This window comes from Onychomys torridus, chromosome 7 (genome assembly GCF_903995425.1).
Source record: "Onychomys torridus chromosome 7, mOncTor1.1, whole genome shotgun sequence".
Taxonomy (NCBI): domain Eukaryota; kingdom Metazoa; phylum Chordata; class Mammalia; order Rodentia; family Cricetidae; genus Onychomys; species Onychomys torridus.
In genome coordinates, this window is record NC_050449.1 from 99818331 (window position 1) to 99840918 (window position 22588).

The following is a 22588-nucleotide window of genomic DNA, read 5'->3' on the forward strand; positions in this document are numbered from 1 at the left end:
ATTAAAATTTTACTTTTTGTGAATATTAAACTATTTATATGCACAAAGTTAATTATGGCTAAGATGTAGATGTAGCAAAACTAGGAAATGTTTTACAGTTTAATTTATAGGTGGCATACACATGTAGGAATCAGTGGAGCAGCAGATAGTACAGTTGTAGACTTAGTGTTACAGTAGACTCTGCCACTTTTAAGAGTGTCCTTGCTGGGCATGGTGGCACATGCTTTTAATCCTTGTTCTTGGGAGACAGAGGCAGGTGGATCTCTGTGAATTTGAGACCAGCCTGGTGTATATAGTGAATTCCAGGCCAGATAGGGCCATAAAGTGAGACTGTCTCAAAAAACAAAACAAAAAAGTCCTCAACTTCTCTGAGCCTCTTATAATTATTAAGCAAGATGTTAATACTTAATGCACTGAGCATTTTAGAAGCATTAAATGATGTGTTTTGTGGCTCTCAGTAAGTATAGGCTGTACTTAATTAAATTTAGGTAGTTTTCATGTTTGAAATTGATTATGTTCTAGACCTGACTTAGAATGATCACTGTATTCTATAAAATTTTCTATCTACACTGGTGAATTTTTCATCCCTTTTAAAGAAACCTTTGCCCCAACTGTTAAGATACATCTATATTTATTTATTTATTTATTTACTTTTTTGCAGGTTTGCATGCATCCTCACAATGTTCTCTCTGATGTGGTGCACTATACCCTGTGGTTAATGGAATGTTCTCATGCTTCAGGATGCTGCCATGCTACAATGTTTTTCTCAATCTGCTTCTCATTCCGGGCTGTCTTGGAGCTCTTTGACCGTTACGATGGTCTTCGTCGCCTAGTGAACTTGGTGAGGTTCTCCACTGGCTCTTCAGTTAGCGGTAGCCTTCCTGTTTGTTTTGGTTATCCTGAAAGACATGTAGAAGAGAAGAAATTTCTTTTTTGGCTGTTTGAGTCAAGGTTTCATGTAGCCCAGTCTGGCCCTAACTTGTTATATAACCAAGAATGACCTTGAACTACTTGCTACCTCTCCTGTCTCTACTTGCCAGTGCAGGGATCATAGATACATATCACTGCACCCAGCTGGGTACATTTCTGATTGGCATTTTGGGCTTTGGTTGTATATGTATTTTTTCTTCTTTTATTTATGAGTTTTTTCTTACTTTCTTATGTTTAGTTTTTTGTTGCTAAGGATTGAACCCAGGGTGTCCGCATATTTACTATACTGCTGAAGGCTGCACCTAGCCCTGTTCTCTGTGCCATTGTAGACATGCATATCTGTCTGTCTGTCTATTTTTGACATAGTAATTGTGTAGGAGGGTTGTTGTGATAACCATAATTTTTTTTAATTTTTTTTTTTTTTTTTTTCCTTTTGTGAGAAAAGATCTCACTACATAGCTTTGTTTGGAACTCCCTTTGTAGACCAGGATAACATTGAACTTGTATCAATTTTTCTGTCTCTGCTTCCCAAGTGCTGGGAGCTAGATTACAACTGTGGGCTACCACACACTGCAACTGGTTAATTGTGATCTTTTCAAATGGCAACAACTTTAGGCTGTTGTATCTTTGTTTTCCTTTTCTTGTTGATATTTTAAATATTTTATTTTACGTGCATTCATGTTTTGTCTACATATATGTCTGTGTGAGGGTGTTGGATCCCCTGGAATTGGAGGTACAGACAGTTGTGAGCTGCCATATGGTACTCGGAATTGAACCTGGGTCCTCTAGAAGATCATCCAGTGCTCTTAACCGCTGAGCCATCACTCCAACCCCTCTTTTTTGATTTTTAAGACAATTTCTCTGTAGTTCAAGTTAGCCTTGAATTTGCTATGTAGATTGGCTGGCCTGGAACTTAGTATTTTCATGTCTCAGCCTCTCAAATGTTGGAGTACAAGAATACACCACTATACTTCACCTTCTGTATATATTTTAATATGATTAGAAGCTGTCATTTTTTGTTTCATATGACTGACTGTCAGCATGTTGTATATATGGTATACTTGTCAGTACTGTTGAACATAAACATTTACCAAAATCTTTTTTGTTACCTTTTTACTTCTCTCTTCTGTGTGTTCTTTCCCTGTCTCCTTTTCAATCTCATACCTGTCACTAATAGATCAGTACTTTGGAGATTTTAAATTTGGAAGACCAGGGTGCACTTTTGAGTGATGATGAAATATTTGCTAGCCGCCAAACTGGCAAACATACCTGCATGGCTCTGCGAAAGTATTTTGAGGCTCACTTGGCCATTAAATTGGAACAAGTCAAGCAATCACTTCAGAGGACTGAGGGTGGTATTCTTGTGCACCCTCAACCTCCATACAAGGTAAGAGAATAGTCATTTATTTATTTGTTTAATTTTATTTTTGAGACAGGGTGTCTTAGCGTTATCCCTGCTATGATGAAACACTTTGACCAAAGCAACTTGGGGAGGAAAGGGTTTATTTGGCTTATGTTTCCATATCATTGTTCATCATCAAAAACAAGTCAGGGCAGGAACTCAAATGTCAGGAACCTAAAGGCAGGAGCTGATGCAAAGGCCATGGAAGAATGCTGCTTACTGGCTTACATCTGGAAATTGGTTCATAGGTGAAGATCTCTTGCTACAATCCAATTGTATTCTTTCTCTGTTTGAGAAACTTTCTGCTTCTGTAAATCAAACGTTGTAAGCTTCTTTTCTGTTTTATTCCTGAAAACACCATGACTGATTAGCCAGTACCACAGGTCCATATGAATCATTCAACCATAAAAATCTATTTGCCTTTGCTGCCCATTATAGGTCAGGCCATTATGGACATTATTTTTTATTTGCTGCCCATTACGATAACTACATTCACCTTGCTTTTGGCAATTCAGTGCTGCCACCTGGCCCCTGCTACTTTGAGGCTCAGTTTAACCCATTGCGTTTAATTCCTCCAGTTGAGCAGCAGCATCTCCAATCCTAAGGTCTGAACAAGGAAAAAGGTGACAACAGAGCTCTACAAGTGTGCTGGTGCCCCATCGCCATTTTGCATCGTATAGGATTAGTGAAGGGCATGTCTTCTGGACCTTCCCATTGTGAGGGATTAGGTTTTGCTTACCCACTCTAGCATTGCAATTTCCTTGAGCCTTAAAATGCCGTCATCAACACTAAGCCAAGGGATATCAGGCATTGCCAGCTCCTTTTCAATAGGCCATTTTTTGACAGACGCTTCAACCAACCATTGAAACAAACTTTTGATGTCCTTTGTTTGTTTGTTTTGTTTTTGTTATTTTGTCTTTTTTTTTTTTTTTTTCCCTTCAGAGCTGAGGACCAAACAAACCCAGGGCTTTGTGCTTGCTAGGCAAGCGTTCTACCACTGAGCTAAATCCCCAACTCCTTGTTTTTGTTTTTGGAGACAGGATTTCTTTGTGTGGCTGTGGCTGTCCTGGAACTAGCTCTGTAGATCAGGCTGGCTTCGAACTCACAGAGATCCACCTGCCTCTGCCTCCCTGATGCTGAGGATCAAAGGCAAGTGCCACTGCCACCTGGCATTTTGACACTTTTTTAACTGCACATTCTCCATATTAAACCTAGAATAGCCACCCAGTGGACCCATACAAATAAATTCAGCCCAATCTAGTTTAATGTTTCTTCCACCATTATCCCACAACCTTAAAATCCATTCCCACATATGTTCCCCAGACTTCTGTTTGAATGAATTAGCAAACTCACTAAGCTCTTCAGTAGTATAGTGTGCTTCCTCTTGGACTACATTTTCTGTCTTCCCTCCAAGGAGCCTGCTTAACTTGCCTGGCATCTTCAGGGAAAGTCATTGCTGGTTTAGCAGACAATGAGGGGTTATTTCCTCAGATAAAGGAGGAAAAGGTAATTATTTCAGGGTATGGGGGAATACATCTGTTGAAGATGGAGAGACTACTCCTTCAGGTGAGATAAACTTGAGAATCATGAGGGTTCAAAGTTTTCAGCTTTAATAGGGTCTTCTACACATCTCCATCCCAAGTTACAGGACCCCATTCTTTACCTATCAGTGCCCTTACTTTAACCCTCAGAGGCTGGGAATTAATTTTCTTTGTAATTCAGCCAGTTTAATAATGAGTGCTTTTGTTTGATTTTGTTTTTTTCTTTTCTTTTTTTTAAAAGATTTATTTATTATGTATACAGTGTTCTGCCTGCATGCCAGAAGAGGGCACCAGATCTCATTACAGATGGTTGTGAGCCACCATGTGGTTGCTGGGAATTGAACTCAGGACCTCTGGAAAAGCAGCCAATGCTCTTAACCTCTGAGCCATCTCTCCAGCCCTTGTTTGATTTTCTAAACTTAAGGATTCTTCATCTTTGTGTGCGTGTGCGCGTGCGCGTGCGCGCGCGCGCGCGCGCGTGTGTGTGTGTGTGTGTGTGTGTGTGTGTGTGTGTGTGTGTCTTTTTTTTTTCTTTTTCTGGAGCTGAGGACCGAACCCAGGGCCTTGTGCTTGCTAGGCAAGCGCTTCACCACTGAGCTAAATCCCCAACCCCTCACCTTCTGTATATATTTTAATATGATTAGAAGCTGTCATTTTTTGTTTCATATGACTGACTGTCAGCATGTTGTATGTATGGTATACTTGTCAGTACTGTTGAACATAAACATTTACCAAAATCTTTTTTGTTACCTTTTTACTTCTCTCTTCTGTGTGTTCTTTCCCTGTCTCCTTTTCAATCTCATACCTGTCACTAATAGATCAGTACTTTGGAGATTTTAAATTTGGAAGACCAGGGTGCACTTTTGAGTGATGATGAAATATTTGCTAGCCGCCAAACTGGCAAACATACCTGCATGGCTCTGCGAAAGTATTTGAGACTCACTTGGCAGCTCTGTGGCACATTAGAAACTTTTAGACTGTTTGCATCTGTAGCTGGTCAGTTTATCACATTGTTGTCCTTCACTATATTCTCTCATGGTAGAAGTGAGTTACTTTTATCACAGAGCTTATTCCTATCCTTTATCAGTTTATCCAGAGATGCTAGGAACAACCAACTAGCATCATCATTTTCCTTATTTTTCCGCAAACTGTCAAGGTTTTTTTTTTTTTGGTCTCTGTGTAGCCCTGGCTGTCCTGGAACTTGCTGTATGGAACAGGCTGCCCCGAACTCACAGAGATCCACCTGCTTCTGCTTCCTTTAGTGTTGGGACTAAAGGCATTTGCTACCACTGCCCAATATCAAAAGATTTATATAGAGTCACCAAAGCCATTGCCTCTCAGAATTGGTGAATAAGCAAATGCATTTGCTTCCTTAAGTTTGTAAAATGGTTCACACTATGGCCTTTCATGCTCTCCAAGCTTCTAGGATAGGCTTCAGTAACTGGAGGGACTACAATAATATTGGCAAATTAGAAAGCCTGTTCCAAAACTACACAGAGAAACCCTGTCTCCAAAAACAAAAACAAACAAACAAAAATAATAATAATACAGCAGCAGCTCCAGGTCTGAAATCACATCTGAGACCAATGTCTTGTTTGTAGGACACACACTCACATATTTTTACCTGCCCTATTTGAAAGCAGAAGAATTAAAAAGTGGAGGTAATAGATGAACTTCAAGGACCTTTTTTGTACCCACTTGTGAGTCACTACTAATGTGGTAGACTAGAACTAAGGGGACTGACGGGTGAGTCAAACTGCTTGCAGAAGTTCTCTTTGGAAAGGATGTGTCCATTACTCTAGCTCTCTATCATTTTGGAACTTATTTGATAGGTTTGGGATCAAGATTAATGTCTGCATGTTTCAAAAATCTCAAGTTGATACCTGTTTGTATGGTGCTATTTTTTCAACCTTTATAAATATTCCTGAATCAACTTTTTGTTATTATTTTTTAAATTATGTGTGCCATTACAATTAAAGGACTAAGCATTATGGGGCATTGTTTTACATATAGACCGATGACTGAAGAACTATGGAAATTGAAAGCTATTATTAAAATCTTTTGGCAAGCATTGATAAGTAGCAGATGATGCAATTATGTATTATAATAATACATACCTCTCCTTATAGGCATGCTCATACACTCATGAGCAGATTGTGGAAATGATGGAGTTTTTGATAGAATATGGCCCAGCTCAGCTGTATTGGGAACCTGCTGAAGTCTTCCTCAAGCTTTCCTGTGTACAGCTCTTACTGCAGCTTATTTCCATCGCCTGCAATTGGAAGACCTATTATGCAAGGTGGGACTAGAAGTTTCACATAAAGTTCAGTTTCACATAATATATGCTTAACAAGCTTTTGTTGAGTTGAAGTTTTATACTTGATTCTGTGAAGGAAGTAGATTAAGTATGAAAGTGTGATTTTTGTTGTTGTTGTTGTTGTTGGGTAGTGGTGGCACATGCCTTTGGTTCCATCACTTGGGAGGCAAAGGCAGGTAGATCGCTGAGTTCCAGATAAGCCTAGAGTACAGAATGAGTTCCAGGACAACTAGGGCTACACAGAGTATCCCAGTCTCAAAACAACAACAACAAAAGGGAACAAACAAAAAAAAAGAAAGCAAAAGAAAGTGATTCTTACTTTATTATTTAATTTTTATCCTCCCCTTTATGTGTCTGTGTCTGGCTGTGAGCTTATGTGTCCTTATGTGAGCTCAGGATCTTGAGCAGAAGAGGACATCGACTCTGGAGCCAGACAGTTGAGAGATGCATGTGGGTGCCAAAACGGAACCCATGTTCTCTGGAAGAAACAACCAGTGCTCTTATCCTATTTACCTTCTATCTTCTGGCCTCCTTATTTTATTATTTTATACTTTGAGTCAGCATCTCACTATGTAGCCCTGATTGGCCTGGCACTCAATGAGATCTACCTGCCTCTGCTTCCTGAGTGTTGGGAATAAAGGTGTGCTATAATGACCACCTATAATGTGATTTTTCAAAAAATATTTTTTACTTATTTATGGAGAGAGCGAGCGAGAGTGTGTGTGTGTGTGTGTGTGTGTGTGTGTGTGTGTGTGTGTGTCAGTCAGAGACAGCATACAGGTGTTGCTGGTTCTCTCCTTTCACCATGTGAGTCCCAGGGATCATAACTGAGTCAGGCTTGGTAGCAAGTGACTATCTGCTAGTCTGTCTCTATGGCCTCAAAGGTGTGATTTTGGCTTTTAAAGTATTTATTTACTTCCTTACTTGTGTGGGGGTACATATTTGGAAGTTAGAGAGCAACTTGTGGGAGTTTGTTCTCTCCTTCTTTCCTCTAATTCCCTCCACCCCTTCTTCATTTTCTTTTCTTTCTCTCTTTTAAAAGAATTAGGTCCAGGCTCTTTTTTCTTTTTCTTTTCTTTCTTTCTTTTTTTTTTTTTAAAGACTTATTTATTTACTATGTATACAGTGTTCTGCTTACATGTATGCCTGCAGGCCAGAAGAGGGCACCAGATCTCATTACATATGGTTGTGAGCCACCATGTGGTTGCTGGGAATTGAACTCAGGACCTTTGGAAGAGCAGTGATCTTAACCTCTGAGCCATCTCTCCAGCCCCTAGGCTCTTTTTCAACTAACTGCTTCAGCCTTACTTACCTGCTCCCAATTCTGGGAATCATAGGCATGTGTCTCCCAACTGGTTCTGACACTTGTTTTTTCCTTTTTACATTTAAGTCTTTTGGTGTCTCTTGAGGCTGTGGTGTGTAGAACCCAGGATACATTGTATCTTCATCATTTTTACCTTTAGTAGATGTTGCCAGATTATTTGGAAAGTGATCTTGATAGTTTCCCACCTTCTTATAAATATTTGGTACTTTCAGATTTTAGATTTTGTATCCTACATTTTCTCTTTCACATAATTGTATTTTGAGCCCTTTCCTATAGAATAATTTTGTTTTAAGTGGTTGTCACTGGTTATAGGGTAGTTGGCTATAGTTGATTTGTGGGCATTTTAGATTTAAAATTTTTAGATTAGTAATTCTCAAGTGATAGATTCTGTCTAAGTACTCTAAAATTGCACAAGCACTGTCATTCTGAAGTGGTTTTGGTCCAGAGTATTTTGGATAATGAATTCTTGGCCTATATAAACACTTGTTTGTTCCTCTTCTGTTCTGAGATAGGGTCTCTACATAGCCCTGGCTGTCCTGGAACTCATCATATAGACCAGGCTGCCCTTGAACTAACAAATGCTTCTGCTTCTCTTCCTACCTCCGCCTCCTCGGTGCACCACCATTCCTGGCTTGCTTTGCATTCCTTTGCTCCTGTCAGAATCTACTTCTTGGGTTTTTTTTTTTTTTTTTCTTCGAGACAGGGTTTCTCTGTAGCTTTGCGCCTTTCCTAGAGCTTGCTTTGTATACCAGGCTGGCCTTGAACTCACAGAGATCCTCCTGCCTCTGCCTCCCAAGTGCTGGGATTAAAGGCTTGTGTCAACACTGCCCGGCCCAGAATCTACTTCTTGGTGGGTTTTTTTTTTTTTTTTTTTTGGTTTGTTTTTTTTTCTGGTATGAGTGCTCTATTTGCATGTATGACTGCACACCAGAAGAGGGCATTCAGATCCCATTATAGATGGCTGTGAGCCACCATCCATGTATATGGGTGCTGGGAATTGAACTCAGGACCTCTGGAAGAGCTATCAGTGTTCCTAAACCTTGAGCCATCTCTCCGGCCCCAGAATCTACTTCTTAAGGATTCTTAAGGACATAGACTGATACCAGCAGGTCTCTGGAGATTCCCCAGGGCTCCAACACCAGATTGGGAATGCAGAGACATCCAGTCTTTTTTTTTTTTTTTTGTGGAGCTGAGGAGCGAACCCAGGGCCTTGTGCTTGCTAGGCAAGCACTCTACCACTGAGCTAAATCCCCAGCCCCCAGTCTTTTATTTTTTTATCTCTCTCTCTCTCTCTTTCTTTCAAGACGGGTTTCTTTGTGTAGCCCTAGCTGTCCTGGAACTCACTCTGTAGACCAGGCTGGCCTTGAATTCAGAGATCTGCCTGCATCTGCCTCCTGAGTGCTAGGATTAAAGGCGTGCGCCACCACTGCCTGCTATAAATAAATCTTTAAAAAAACCAACCAACCAACCAACCAACCAACCAACCAACCTGTTTTGGGCAAGTGAGATGGCTCAGTGGGAAAAGAAATTGCCTCCAAGCCTTGTGACCTGTGTTGGATCTCTGGGACCAACATGATGGAAGGAGACAACCAATTCCTACAAGTTGTCTTCTGACTGCACACTGTGACACACCTGTGCATAAGTAAATGTAATTAAAATTGTATCTCATATTTTCAGATTATTTTTTAGAGTGTCCAGTATATTCTCAGTGTTAAATATTTTAAAAAATAAGTATTTTAGAACCTTTCAAATAGTGGTCCCAATCTGTTATATCTCTTCATTTTTTTAAAATTGTGTTTTGTAGTTGTATTGTAGTCCCCTTTGACTAATTCTTCTTCCTGTCTAGGAATGACACTGTGCGCTTTGCTTTGGATGTCCTGGCTATTCTCACTGTGGTGCCAAAAATCCAGCTCCAATTGGCAGAGTCAGTGGATGTCCTGGACGAGGCTGGCTCTACTATATCCACTGTAGGTAGGTTGCACCTTGTTTCTGTGCTAGTTTTTGTGAATGTATTCAAGTGCATGTGTGTGCGTGAAGGCCAGAGGACAGCATCAAGTGTCATTCTTCAGGGATTAACCGTATTTCTTTTTGATGTCTGGAAGTCATCAAATAGGCTAGGCTAGTTAGCCATTGAGCCTTGGGAATGGATTTTCTTCTTTTTTCCCAGTACTAGGATACAAGCATATGCTACTCTTCCTGACTCTTACAGACGAAGCTCTCTCTCAAGCCTGCACGTTGCCATTTTTGTTGTTGTGTGATAATTTGCCTTTGCTTTTCTGGTCATGTTTGTAACCTTATTTCAGGATGTTAGAATATAACTAATTTTCAGTGTGTGGGTCTCGATCCCTTTGGGGTTAAATGACTTTCATATGGGTCACATATCAGATATCCTGCATATCAGATATTACAGTTTTTTTTATTTTTTTGTTTTTTCGAGACAGGGTTTCTCTGTGTAGCTTTGTGCCTTTCCTGGAACTCACTTGGTAGAACAGGCTGGCCTCAGACTCACAAAGATCCGCCTGCCTCTGCCTCCTGAGTGCTGGGATTAAAGGCGTGCGCCACCACTGCCTGGCATTATTACATCTTAAATTAACCCATTTCTATAAATCTGTGTATCACCACGTGTCTCATGGCTTTACCTGTATTCTGTTATATCTTGCTCCCCCAGCAGCTTGCAGCATCTCTCTTGACTTTGCCTCTCTTGACTCCCCCTTTGTTTTCCCTGTATCTTTGCTTAGATTTCCCACCTGGCTATATCCTGTCTTAGCACAGGCCAGAGCAACACATTAATTAACCAATGGTAGCAACACATATTCACAGCATACGGAAAGACCATCCCACAGCAAGTTATGGAGTAGCAACAAAAATAATTTTATGGTTGGGGGTCATCACAACATGAAGAACTGTATTTAATTAAGGGTAGTAGCATTAGGAAGGTTGAGAACCACTGGAATAGAAGAAGGTTGTGGAGGAGGGTTCCTTGTCTATTCCTTGTATTTGACACCATGCAGTTCATACAGAGAGTCATGCTAAGAAACTTAGGATTTCCAAATGGGTCAGATATTTGTCTAGGATGTGTGCACTTCCCAGAACTTTACCTTTATGATAATTAATCAGTTGGGATATACACGAGTTTGGTAACTTGAGTACTAAGAAACATAGGAAAGGAGAAAGCTTGTGTTTGAAAAAAACAATGTTGCTGGGTGGTGGTGGTGGTGGTGACGGTTGTCGAGCACGCCTTTGATCCCTGCCGTAGAGGCAGAGACAGTCGGATCTCTGAGTTTGAGTCCAGCCTGGTCTACATAATGAGTTCCAGGACCAGAAGGGCTACATAGAGCAACTGTGTCTCAAAAAACAACAGAAAACAAACAATATTAAGAGCAGGCTGCTGAGGTGAATGATGATAGACTGTGAGTCCTCAGGTGTAAGACTCAGGGAAAGGAAAGTGCCTAAGGCTCAGACAGACAGACAGACAGACAGACACACACACACACACACACACACACACACACACACACCCATATGCTGTTTTTGCTTTTTTGAGACAGGGTTTCTCTGTGTAGGCTGTCCTGGAACTCACTCTGTAGACCAGGCTTGCCTAGATCTCAGAGATCTGCCTGCCCCAGCCTCCCGAGGACTGGGATTAAAGGCATGTGTTACTATAACCCAATTTAATAGATAGTGAATAAGTTTTCTACCGTCGGGTATCTGCTAAGCTGAGGGCCTTTTGCTTTCCTGCAGAAGGTTTTAATTTCCACTATTTTTGTCCCTTTTATCTAGGAAATAATGTACACAAACTTTGATAGCTTTCATATTTTGTATAACCGCTCTAATAACTATACATGACATATTATACCATTGAGGTATAGAACATGTAGCAGAACAATTATTTGTACTTTTTTGTTGTTTTGGAGGGTGTGTGTCTCAACAGGGTTTCATGTATCCCAGGCTCATCTCTTAATAAGTAGCTGAGGATGACCCTGAATCCTAATCTTCCTACCTCCACCTGACGAGTGCTTTCAAAGAAGTGGGGAGGCTCTTTTCCCTCCCTCATTCCTTCCATCCTTCCTTCTTCCCTTTCTTACGTGGAAAAAAATGAATAGAACTTCAAATTATGAAGCTGTGGCAACACTGAAGGTAGCCATTAGCTTTCAATTAAAAACATTTGAAAATGTGTGTGTGTACACCTGTAGATGAAGCACATGTAGAGACCAGAAGGCAGCTATTGGGTGTTAACTCTCTCCTTTCATCCTGTTGAGACATGACCTATCTTGTTGCTTGGGGCTTAGCTTCCAACCAGTCTTTTCTCCTATCTCTGTCTTGTAGAAGTGCTGGGGTTACAGAATAATACAGCATTCAGCTTTTTTTAATTTGGGTTCTGGGGATCAAACTCAGGTCATCAGGCTTATACAGTAAGCTTTCTTACCCTCTTAGCTGTCTCCTTGGCCCTTAAAGCCCCTATAGAATGGGTTTCTTTCTTTCTTTCTTTCTTTTTTTTTTTTTTTTTTTGGTTTTGTTTTTCAAGACAGGGTTTCTCTGTGTATTTTTGGAGCCTGTCCTAGATCTTATTCTGTAGACCAAACTGGCCTCGAACTCAGATATCTGCCTGGCTCTGCCTCCCGAGTGCTGGAATCAAAGGCATGCGCCACCACTGCCCAGCTAGAATGGGTTTCTTTATGGTATTTTATACCTTATTTTATAGTCCCTTGCTCATATATGCCTTCCACTTTCCTCCTTCCGATATTCCTGTTCCCTTTCTACTTTCATGTCATAATTACACATAGTTTAGATTTTCCATATGGGACAAAACATTTGTTTGATTTTCTTCCCCCCATCACCCTCATCTGTTGCCTTTTTCAAGACCTCTTCCTTTTCTGGGCATGGTGTTGTACACCTTCAGTGCTAACACTTGGGAGTTAGAAACAGGTATACATAGTGAATTCCAGAACAGCTTGGGCTAAGAAGAGAGAGTCTGTCTAAAAAAACAAACAAACTAAAAAGTTAACCAGTAAAACAAACAAAAAGCCAGTCACTTTTTCCTCTTTCTTAGGCCCCATTCTAGTCCCATGCCTTTTTTTGGTGGTGGTTTGTTTTTTGAGACAGATTCTCACTCTGTAGCTCAGCCTGGCCTGGGATTTACTATGTAGCCAAGGCTTACCCTGAATTTGTTGGTATCTTCCTGCCTCAGCCTTCTGAATACTGGCATCCTTGTAGGTGGAAATTTCTGTCCGGCCAGCAACTCACAAATACCCAGGCAGCTGCTTCCCAAATATTTGACTCAGAGGCTTAATATTATTTCTAAGTGCTTGGCCAGTCAGTACCTCATGCTTATTACTAACTAGTTTTTACACTTAATTTAACCCATAATTCTTATCTATGTTTAGCCGCGTCACTTGGTACCTTTTCTCAATACGCATTCTTATCTTCTTCTTCTTCTCTATCTGGCTGGTGACTCCTGATTCTGCCTTTCTCCTTCCCAGATTTCTCCTAGTCTGCCCTCTTCCTATACTTCCTGCCTGGCTACTGGCCAATTAGCCTTTTATTAAACCAATTTTAGTGACAAATGTTTACAGTGTACAAAAAGCATTATCCCACAGCATGTCATGTCCTAGCATGTGTGGGTTTTTCCGTTTCATTTTAATTCTAGATCCTGCATATGAGCTAGTTTATTTAAAATGATTTTAAGATCCATCAATTTTTTTTCTATTTACATTTTATTGTTTGTTTTGTGTATGTTCTTGCACACCATGGTGCACATGTGGAGGTTAGAGGGCAACTTGCTGGAATAAATTCTCTCCTACAAATGTGGGTTCTGAGGGTCAAACTCAGGTCAACAGGCTTGATGCCAAGAGCTATTACCCAATAAACCATCTTGCCATGCCCATCTGTTTGACTGATCCCATAACTTGGCTGCTGTTAATAGTGCACAATAATGATGGACGTGTAAAGTGTCCCTGTGATGTGTCATCTTAGGTCCTCCTAGCTTTCAGTTTTATGAAGAATAATACATATATATATATATATTTTTTAATGTTGCAGGTATCAGCATTATTTTGGGAGTGGCTGAGGGTGAGTTCTTTATCCATGATGCTGAAATTCAGAAGTCAGCACTTCAAATTATCATCAATTGTGTATGTGGTCCAGATAACCGAATATCCAGTATTGGTAAATTTATTTCTGGAACGCCTCGGAGAAAGCTGTCTCAGACCCCCAAGAGCAGTGAGCATACCCTGGCCAAGATGTGGAATGTGGTCCAGTCCAACAATGGCATCAAGGTGCTTCTGTCCCTATTGTCCATCAAGATGCCCATCACAGATGCAGACCAGATCCGGGCCCTGGCCTGCAAGGCCCTAGTGGGCTTGTCTCGAAGTAGCACTGTTCGACAGATTATCAGCAAATTGCCACTTTTTAGTAGCTGCCAGATTCAACAGCTGATGAAGGAGCCAGTGCTGCAGGACAAGCGTAGCGACCATGTCAAGTTCTGTAAATACGCCGCAGAGCTCATTGAGCGAGTATCAGGAAAGCCTCTTCTCATTGGCACTGATGTGTCGCTGGCACGGCTACAGAAAGCAGATGTTGTTGCCCAGTCAAGGATCTCCTTCCCTGAGAAAGAACTGCTCCTGTTGATACGAAACCATCTCATTTCTAAAGGGCTTGGAGAGACAGCGACTGTGCTGACCAGAGAGGCTGACTTGCCCATGACTGCTGCCTCACATTCTTCTGCCTTCACCCCAGTCACTGCTGCTGCTTCTCCTGTCTCTCTTCCCCGGACCCCTCGGATTGCCAACGGCATTGCAAGTCGACTGGGCAGCCATGCTGCTGTGGGTGCTTCTGCCCCTTCTGCCCCCCCTGCCCATCCTCCACCACGCCCCCCCCAGGGTTCATTGGCTTTGCCTGGCCCATCATATGCAGGCAACTCCCCTTTGATTGGTAGGATCAGTTTTATCAGGGAGAGGCCATCACCGTGCAATGGCAGGAAAATTCGAGTGTTACGGCAGAAGTCGGACCACGGCGCATACAGCCAGAGCCCTGCCATAAAAAAACAATTGGATAGACATCTTCCTTCCCCACCTACGCTGGACAGTATCATCACAGAGTATCTTAGAGAGCAACATGCTCGCTGCAAGAACCCTGTTGCCACCTGTCCACCTTTTTCTCTCTTTACTCCTCACCAGTGTCCTGAGCCAAAACAGAGGCGGCAAGCGCCAATAAACTTTACCTCAAGGCTAAACCGCAGGGCATCATTTCCAAAATATGGAGGGGTAGATGGCGGATGCTTTGATAGGCACCTTATTTTTAGCAGGTAAGGAGAGGTTTCCCATGCTTCTTGGAATGATTGTTTTTTTAAATCAGTATTTGGTCAGTATCATCACAGAGTGATGTTAAAGTCATTTGTTGGCCTGAAGTATCACTGAACATCATTTTTGTGTGTTTTGTGAATTAATTTAAGTCAATTATTGATGTGTTTTAGGTTCTTGGCAGTATTTTGATCCCTTTGCTATCATCATAACCTATATGTTTGTTAGAACTTAAACAACTCACGGTTTCTAGCCAGTTCTCAAATTTGCCTTTTGTGTTGTCCATTTTGTGTTCTGTCTGGTTCTTTACAAATCTTACACATAGATCATGGGACCACACACTTTTTCATTGAAAATTTAAACTACTGAAGGTCACTGTAATGTTTTAGAATTCAATGACTTCACATTTTGAAATATAATACTCTTCTCTCATACTCTCCAGCAAAGTTGGTGTTTTCCCGAGTTCCTGGATATTCTTTGTTCTGATCCATGCACTTTTTGTTCTCGCTTAGATTCCGTCCTATTTCAGTGTTCCGGGAAGCTAATGAGGATGAGAGTGGCTTTACGTGCTGTGCATTCTCAGCCCGGGAGCGGTTCCTGATGCTTGGGACTTGTACAGGGCAGCTGAAGCTCTACAATGTATTCAGTGGACAGGAAGAGGCCAGTTATAACTGTCACAACTCAGCCATCACACACCTTGAACCTTCCAGGGTGAGGGTTCCTTCCCCATTTTGCTCCCAATTTGGTATGGATTGGGGAGCCAGAGTTAAAGGAGTCTTACCTTTTATTGGATTGTAGGTGAGCCATTAGCTAGAAAGTCTAGTTGATATTGACTCCCATGTAAAAGTAGAAGGAGAAAGCAACTCTACAAAGTTGTCTTCTGACTTCTACATGCATGACACATGTGCTACCATACCTACGTATCATACATACATGCACAGTAAGTAAACTATACAAAAAGAACCATCTTTAGGCCCCTGGGGATATATTTTTTTTCTAGTCCATTGTAGGCACAGGTAACTAAGATTCTAGTGTTTTCTAACTCCTTCCTCTTTTAGGATGGGTCCTTACTTCTGACATCTGCCACTTGGAGCCAGCCTTTGTCTGCACTTTGGGGGATGAAGTCAGTATTTGATATGAAGTATGTATTTATTTGCTTTTACAGCATAGTATTTTGTGGCTTATTTACCCACTTTGTTTCCCTTTATCCGATTTTAAATTACAAGCCTTTGGGGAAAGAGGAATAATGTCAACTGTTGATGATTTCTTCCTTTCTCATTTGAGATTCACATCTAAGAAGAATTTGTCTTAGTTTATAAATAATGTTATGATGTCTTTATATTCCTATTATACAATGGTCTGTTCACTAACCCCAAATGGACATTTATGTATTATGTTCACATGACAGTTGTATTGATTTCTGGGATATTTCAAAAGCCCATGTCATGTATTAGCCATTTCTTTAGCCAACAAACTCCCATTATTCGGTATCTGTTCACTGGACTGATAGAGGGACTTTTCTTTTTAATCTATGTATACAATTGTTTTTTCTTTGGAAACTAAGGAAAATCAGGTAAGTTTGATTTGCAAGAGGTTGAAAATTACCTGTATTTTCAGGTGACCGAAGAGTATGTCCTGACAGTCTGTTACCTCGGTAATTTTGTTGTTTGTAGGCATTCCTTCACAGAAGATCATTATGTTGAGTTCAGTAAGCATTCTCAGGATCGGGTCATAGGCACAAAAGGAGACATTGCCCATGTAAGTATTTAAGAATCTACTTCTATCAAGCTGAGTTTACTCATTGGTTCACACTGAACTCCTCTGGAGGTAATGTTGGAATTTGTGTTCTGTTGGCAGTTGGAAATTACTCAGTGATGTGGGTATGGTAGTCCATGTCTGAAATCCCAGTTATTCTATAGACCAAGATGGAGATTGCAGATTCAGAGCGGGCCTAAGCAATTAGTGAGCCTCTTCAAAATGAAATTTAAAGGGCTGGGAGCTGAGTTGGAAATGTACTGAGAAATCCTGCCTAACATGATGCAAAATCAATCTATAATATGTCAAACAACAAAATACCAAAGAACCAAAGCACCAAAGCAAACTCTGTAGTTAGAATACAGAAGTAAGGAAAGTAGTTGTAAATTATATGAAGAGCCAGACGTGATCTGTGATTTCCCAGGTAAGAGGAGCAAGAGTTCAAGCCCAAGTACAAGCAGTGGTGTCACACACCTTTAATCCTAGCACTCGGGAGGCAGAGTCAGGGGGATCTCTGAATTCTCAGCTGGTCTGGTCTGTAGATAGACTGAGAAACCCTGTCTTGGGGGGAAGAAAGGAGTTCTAGGCCAATACCACTAGTGAGACTGTCATCAAGACAGACTGAGCTACATGGGGAAAATGTGAAAGGGTCAAGCATGAATCTGGCAGCTTGAAAAGGCTTTGAGTGCAGCAGTCTGTCCGTTTTTCCCAGTTTCTTCATTTTTCAATTCAGCATTTCTTTGTGTAGTCTCTCCTAGTCTTAAATTTAGGATCCTTTTGCCTCAGCCTACTAACTTGTAGGATTATAGGTGTGGGCCAACCACACCCAGCTAAGAACAGATGTTTATTGATTTCTTACCATATTTAAGATGAAATATAGCCTCTGCCTTTAGAGAGCCTTATTAGAGAAACAATAAAAAAAGAAATATATTAGGACGTAAGTGTTCCCGAGTGAGACAGGGTAGTGTTTAAGTAGAACCCTAAAGGGAGTATGACTATCATGCAGTGAACCAGAGAAGTAGGGTAAGAGATTGGGGAAGATGTAAGGCAGTAAATCAAGAGGACTTCCCCCTTTGGAAACATAAAAATATATAGAAAATTATAAAAAAAGAAAAAAAATTACATATGCTCATTACCTAGATTCGTCATTTTAATATTTTGCAGTATTTTTTTTTGTAAATTCCTTTTAAAAAATCATTTGAAAGGGGGTTATAAACATCATCATGGTATTTTTATCTTTATATTTATCTTCTAATGATAAAGATACTTTATAATAAATTCCCAGATAATTCCCCATATCTGCTATCCAGTCCACACTTAGTTTTCTTAATTGTTCTCTTGAACTTGGTTTCAAAGGGCTTTTGTTCTTTTCTTCTCTCCCCTCCCCTCCCCTCCCCTCCCCTCCCTCCCTCCTTCCTTCCTTTCTTTCTTTCTATAGCTACCTATTTATATTTTACTTTTGAAGTAAGCTTTTTTAAAATTAATTTTTTCACTTATTTGACATACCACCTACAGTTTTCCCTTCCTCCTCTCTTCCCATTCCTGCTCTTTACCTCATCCACTCTCCCATTCAGGAAGGGGCAGGCCACCCATGGGGGTCAAAGTATCTCACATCACAATGAGGCAGGAACCAAGGCCCGCCCCTCCCCCCATCAAGGCTGGGTGAGGCATTCCTACATGGGGAGCAGGTTCCAAAAAGCCAGCTCTTGTGCCAGGGACAGGTTCTGATCCGACTGCTTAGGGCCCCACAAACAGACCAAGCTACACAAAACTGTCATCCACATGCAGAGGGCCTAGGTTAGTCCCGTGCAGGCTCCACAATTGTCCGTCCAGAGTCCATGAGCCCCCTTGAGTTCAGGTCAGATGTCTTTGTGGGATTCCCCATCATGATATTGACCCCCCCTGGCTCTTAACAATCCTTCCTCCCTCTTGTCAACTGGACTCTCAGAGCTCGGCCCAGTGCTTGGCTGTGGATCTCTGTATCAGCTTCCATTAGATACTGGATGAAGGCTCTCTGTTGACAGAGTAGTCACCAATCTAATTACAGGAGAAGGCCAGTTCAGGCACCCTCTCCACGACGGCTAGGCTAGTCTTAGCTAGTCATCCTTGTGGATTCCTAGGAGTTTACCTGGCAACAGGTTTCTCCCTATCCTCAAGATGTCCCCCTCTATTAAGATAGCTTGTTCATTACTTCCCTACTCCCCCCAGTTTACTCAGGAGATCTCATCTATTTCCCCTTCCCAGGGAAATTCATGCGTCCCTCTTAGGGTCCTCTTTGTTGTTACCTGCTTCTCTGGCGCTATGGATTGTAGCCTGGTTATCCTTTGCTTTTCATGGGTTTTTGTTTTTAAAACCAGGATCTAGTTAGGATTCATGTAATGCATTTGGGTTATATGTTACAAATGTTTTAAAGTCAAGAATCTTTCCTCCAGTTTTCCTGATTTTAAAAATTGAAGAGACCAGAATGGTTGTCTTGTCCATGATCTGGGCTTTTTTGTTTCTTTATGGAGTTTCCTTATTTATATCAGAGGAGGATCTTTTTTTTTTTTTTTTTTTTTTTTTTTTTTTTTTTTTTTTTTTTTTTTGAGCTGAGGATCGAACCCAGGGCCTTGTGCTTGCTAGGCAATCACTCTACCACTGAACTAAATCCCAACCCAAGGAGGATCTTTTTTAAACTGGAAATACTACTATTTCATAGTTGATGGGAAAGATCTGGTCTATGCTCCAGTTGTAAATTGTAGACTTTAGAACTTTTTAGTATGATGGAGCTAAAATACACTCTCGAATTTTAAGGAAAAAACAAAACAAAACAAGTATTTCACCAATAGCTTTTATTTTATGGTTAATCATTGATCTTTGATGACAATTCCTTTGTTTTAAACTTGGAATCATTTTCTGTTTCTTCAAAAGAGAAGAAAAGGTTTGTTATCTTAAATCCTTAATTTGGTTGACTTCTCATTTTACTCTGGGATTTTTCAAAGCTCACATGGTACTGGTGCACTTTACCTGTGCTCAGAGGGTGTGCTTTTGGTGTTTCAGTTGAACAGTGTCAGGGCTTTTGTGATTGGGGTTTGGGAACATGAGAGGCATTTCACAGTCTCTCTTTAAACCTGTCACTGCGTAGATTGGTCTGATTTTTCTCTTCCCGCCCCTTCTTCTCTAAAGATTTATGATATTCAGACTGGCAACAAGCTGTTGACTCTGTTTAACCCAGATCTTGCCAACAACTACAAGAGGAACTGTGCCACCTTTAATCCTACAGATGATCTTGTCTTAAATGATGGCGTCCTCTGGGATGTCCGCTCTGCACAGGCCATCCACAAGTTTGACAAGTTCAACATGAATATCAGTGGTGTTTTCCATCCCAATGGGCTGGAGGTCATCATCAATACAGAGATTGTATCCTTACAAGAGATTGTATGTCTTACTTTCCATTTGTTGTTACCTATTTCGGATTACTTTGCTTTTGCTCTGTGGAAACCAGTTATTGCTAGACCCAAGAAGAGGAGAATGAACTGCTACTTTTATGTAGTGTTTATGTATATGGGATTATTTGCAGGAATATCAGTCAGTAATATGTGTTGTCATTTAAAGTATTGGTACTTTAAATTTAGTAGGAAGAAGAAGAAATGATGCTTCAGAGATGATACTTCAGAGAAAAGCCTTTGTGGATTAGGATGTAGCTTAGTTGGCAGAGTGCGTGTGAAGCATGATTCGGCCCTATCTTTGTAAAATCAGCTCTCTCAACTTTTGTATAAAATAGTTTCCCTTAATCACACCCTCCTAGTGGGACCTTCGAACTTTCCATCTTTTACACACAGTTCCTGCTCTGGATCAATGTCGTGTGGTGTTTAACCACACTGGGACAGTGATGTATGGAGGTAATAAGCCTTTTACTTTATCCTCTTTTTTCCTGTTCTACACACTCCAATAATTGGGTACTTCATGTTTAGAAATACTTTTCACTTGTGAAAAGCAATTGAAAATTAAAAGTTAAAAAAAAAAAAGGAACAAATGGTGACAAAAGAGAAGAAGAAAAATTTTGTTGATCAGGATAAAAGGCAACTAATTTTGAAGATAGTAAATTTGTGTAGAAAGAAATATGTGAGCAAGGTGTGGTGGCTCACACCTTTAATCTCGGGAGGCAGAGGCAGGCAGATCTCTCTGAATTCTAGGCCAGCCTGGTCTACAGAGTGAGTTCTAGGACACACAGGGCTGTTACACAGAGAAAACCTGTCTCAAAAAACAAAAACAAAAACAAAAAACAACAACACGAAAAAACAAACAAACAAACAAACAAAACCTTAAAACTGTTGTATTTGTTTTCTTGGGATATTATAAAACTTCAGCCTCACTACTTATTGAGAGATTGAGAATATTGTTTGCTACAATGGGTTGGATTTGTAATGAGGAACCTGGAGAAGAACTAACTAAATGCAGAATAAATGTATTTGCAAGGGTAATCACTAAAATCTTGATTGACCTTTTTAATTTTCCGCACTTGTGGTTCAGTAGTGTTTCTGATTCTTAATAATGTTTCATTACTCTCCCTCCTCTCAATCAGCAATGTTGCAGGCAGATGATGAAGATGACTTACTGGAAGAGAGGATGAAAAGCCCTTTTGGGTCATCCTTCCGAACATTTAATGCAACTGATTATAAACCTATAGGTAAGCAGGAAAGGGCAGGCACTTGGTCATTGTTTCCTTCATGTCTTGGTAGCCTTCCTTAAGATCTTCCATTTTCCAGGAAGACTTTCTACTAACAAGAAGTTATAGAAATACCTATGAATATTGACCTTTAAAAATTAATTTTTGGCTGGGAGTTTGTGGCACACGCCTTTAATCCCAGCACTTGGGAGGCAGAGACAGGTGGAGGCCAGCCTGGTCTCCACAGCGAGTTCCAGGAAAGGCGCAAAGCTACACAGAGAAACCCTGTCTCGTACAACAAAAACAAAAACAATTAATTTTTAATTATATGTGTGTGTCTATGTGTTGGTATGTGCATGTGAGTGCAGGTCCCCACAGTGGCCAGAGGCGTCAGATCCCCTGGAGTTAGTTATAGGTGGTTGTGAACCATCTTACATGTGTGCTGAGAACTGAACTTGTGGATGTACTGTTACCACTGAGCCATCTTTCTGGTTCTAAATATTGAACTTTAATTAATTTCTGTGAGCAAAATAATTTTTTTAGGCAAGAGCAGCAATTTAAGTTTCAGCCACATTCTATTTTTCAGCAACTATTGATGTGAAACGGAACATCTTTGACCTGTGTACAGACACCAAAGATTGCTATCTTGCTGTCATTGAGGTAAGGGAGGTTTACAGAGACTCATTTCTATTGTTCTGGTATTTAAAATAATTTCCAAGTTATATTTAGGCATTTTATGTGACATCAGATACATCCTTAAGTAAGTAATATTCTTGATGATAGATTACTGATAACCTACTCAATTGATAGGGCTTGGGAGATGAGAAACAGTGAGAAAAATCCCTTTATAAGTTCCTAGCTTCTGAACTGTTCTTTCTCAGAGGTGGTCTTTGTGTTTCATCAGAGTAAGATAAGCCTGTTCCAGCGGCAGTAGCTTCTCGTGTGCTTACAGTTACCACTGCCTAAACTTTCCCACTCTGTCTAGTGTATGTTTTCAGTCAGCCAAATAATTGTAGCAGTTGGAAGCTTTGATAGGTACATGATCAAGGAAAAGGGCACCTGTCAGAGCTGAGGTATGGATGTGGACACCCCCCCCCCACCCCGACTCACTGCTTATTTCTGAATGGTTTTTCCGTTCTAGAATCAAGGCAGTATGGATGCCCTGAACATGGACACAGTATGCAGGCTTTATGAAGTGGGCAGGCAGCGTCTGGCAGAGGATGAAGATGAAGAGGAGGACCAGGTCAGTGATCTTGGAAATTTCTGTTAAAGCTTTGAGGAGTACATGCTCTGTATTTTGTTGGAGGGAATTTTAACGTAAGTCTTCTACATGTTGCCATATTTGGAAGACCTTTTAATATGTCTGAAACTTA

General features: G+C 40.7%; 1 protein-coding gene across 2 annotated transcripts in view; it reads left to right on the plus strand.

Annotated features, from left to right (window-relative positions):
- Dcaf1 (DDB1 and CUL4 associated factor 1) overlaps positions 1–22588 on the plus strand; it is a 61455-nt gene that overhangs the window by 21955 nt on the left and 16912 nt on the right. For both annotated transcript variants that reach the window (XM_036192240.1, XM_036192241.1), the window contains exons 10-22: positions 662–841; positions 2108–2317; positions 6003–6172; positions 9361–9485; positions 13554–14817; positions 15325–15523; positions 15871–15953; positions 16486–16570; positions 19733–19966; positions 20355–20448; positions 21132–21236; positions 21802–21875; positions 22357–22458. In XM_036192240.1, the coding sequence (XP_036048133.1) occupies positions 662–841; positions 2108–2317; positions 6003–6172; positions 9361–9485; positions 13554–14817; positions 15325–15523; positions 15871–15953; positions 16486–16570; positions 19733–19966; positions 20355–20448; positions 21132–21236; positions 21802–21875; positions 22357–22458 (2925 nt within the window). The remainder of the gene's footprint in view (positions 1–661; positions 842–2107; positions 2318–6002; positions 6173–9360; positions 9486–13553; positions 14818–15324; positions 15524–15870; positions 15954–16485; positions 16571–19732; positions 19967–20354; positions 20449–21131; positions 21237–21801; positions 21876–22356; positions 22459–22588) is intronic.